The 1,877-nt window shown below is 37.4% G+C and overlaps 1 protein-coding gene across 1 annotated transcript in view; it reads left to right on the forward strand.

The window, feature by feature from the left end:
• The first annotated feature begins 1,218 nt into the window (after positions 1-1,218).
• The window catches only part of parvaa (parvin, alpha a), a 48,192-nt gene continuing 47,533 nt past the window's right edge, over positions 1,219-1,877 (forward strand). Inside the window, exon 1 of the mRNA XM_032511736.1 lies at positions 1,219-1,589. Coding sequence (XP_032367627.1) covers positions 1,439-1,589 — 151 coding nt within the window. The 5' untranslated portion in view covers positions 1,219-1,438. The remainder of the gene's footprint in view (positions 1,590-1,877) is intronic.

Consider the following 1,877-nt stretch of genomic DNA (forward strand, 5'->3'; position numbering starts at 1 on the left):
ATATATATATATATATATATATATACAGTATATACGCTGTTCCATCTTGTAAACACAGCCCAATATATAATAGTTAACATAAAATTACTATTGTTAGATTCAATACAACAATACAACACAAATTGTTATTTATACATTATTATACTCATAAAGCAATGATGTACTGTATATAGTTTATACATTGTTATGTTGTTATAATATACATACAATTTGTTTTTTTTGTATTATTGTAGTTTTTGCACTATATTGATACGTTATACATCAAAAGACCAATGAATGACTTAATTGTTTAGTTTACATTTAAAAGAACAAGAAGAGTTCATGTATGTGAATTCATGTATACACAATAAAAAGAGCATCTGCATTTCATAAATAATGCACATAAACACTAATAAACTGGAATACATTAGTAATAATAACTACATAAAAAATGGTAATCTTAAATGGTTGTGAAAAGATTATTCAAACTTTGTAACATGTACAAAAACTATATAAATCACAAGAGAACTATAGGTTGGATCCTGGGAAAACTGTTGATAATGAACCCCTCCAAAAGCAACATCATGAATTAGTTTCTGCATTGTTATTATCAGATAGGACAATTTCTCTGGGGCTTATCACTTTTAGCAGGCAAAAATTGAGCGTGCACAATTCAAAGAATGTTCCTATCAGTCTATCAGACACAAAATGCATCGGGAAAGAGGGTCCAGGTTAATAAAAAAAAACGGAATTACCCTTTAAAGCCCTCCAACGTTCTGCGGCTGAAAAAATAATCAAGGACGACTCGGTGACAACGGGAATGGCAAATGTTACGATGCACGGCGATGATAATGAAACTGGCCGCATATCTTGTACAGCACACACGGTTCTTATTAAACCTTGTTGACACCATAAACGCGTTATGTGTGCACACACACACAGCACATAGTTAGACACATGAAATCAGATGCAGGTCACCGCCAGTATTGACTTTCAAACTGATGTACAATGGCAATGACGTCCTGTGGTGGGATGGGATACTGCTGCATTTTTTTTAACTAACAAGTAAGCAAACACCAGGAAAACAGAGCCAGACTGACCTAACGACAGCTGCAACGTGGACCCTAGTTGGTAACCTTCTTAGTTGCTTGTTAATGCTATTGTTAACATTAGCCGCAATAGCATTTTCTACCACTTTTTGGAACCGCTCCGCTCCCGCTCCCACTTCCCGCGGCCAGCAGCGGCCTAGTCCTGCCTGCTCTACCATCTACCAGCCCTCCTCTACAGAGGAGGGGCCACTCACTTCAGCCAACCTCGGGAGAAAATGTCTGGAATCCGTTTCCGCTTTAGGGAGGGGACGGTGATTTTTTTTTTTACTTGACTTTCCAACCAACTTTAATTTCCACGACAACTCGGACAGTTTGTGCTAACTGTAGGGGATTGAATTAACGTTACGACGATGGCTTCTTCGCCTCAAAAGTCCCCGTCCTCTCCGAAATCTCCGTCGCCCAAATCTCCGACGCCCAAATCCCCTTCTTCCAGAAAGAAAGACGACTCTTTCCTGGGAAAACTTGGAGGAACTTTGGCAAGAAGGAAAAAGGCTAAAGAAGGTAACAGATAGGCTAATGTTAAAAAAGTAAGCAGTTAGAAACTGAGAGAACCGTTTAAGTTATAACTATATAAAAAAAATATATAAAAACCGACATCAGTAAAGTTAACCAGTCTTGCAGTGTAGGAATAACCCCCACACAATTTATACTTTTACCGTTAACTTTACGCACCCACATTATAGAGAGCGAACACTAATTTTTAATTTGTAGCCTACACATTGTTTTGATCATATTTATCACAAAGATTAACTAGCCTAAAACGTTTGTTTGTGTGTGTGTGTGTGTGTG

This window comes from Etheostoma spectabile, unplaced genomic scaffold, assembly GCF_008692095.1.
Source record: "Etheostoma spectabile isolate EspeVRDwgs_2016 unplaced genomic scaffold, UIUC_Espe_1.0 scaffold456, whole genome shotgun sequence".
In the NCBI taxonomy this organism is placed as follows: domain Eukaryota; kingdom Metazoa; phylum Chordata; class Actinopteri; order Perciformes; family Percidae; genus Etheostoma; species Etheostoma spectabile.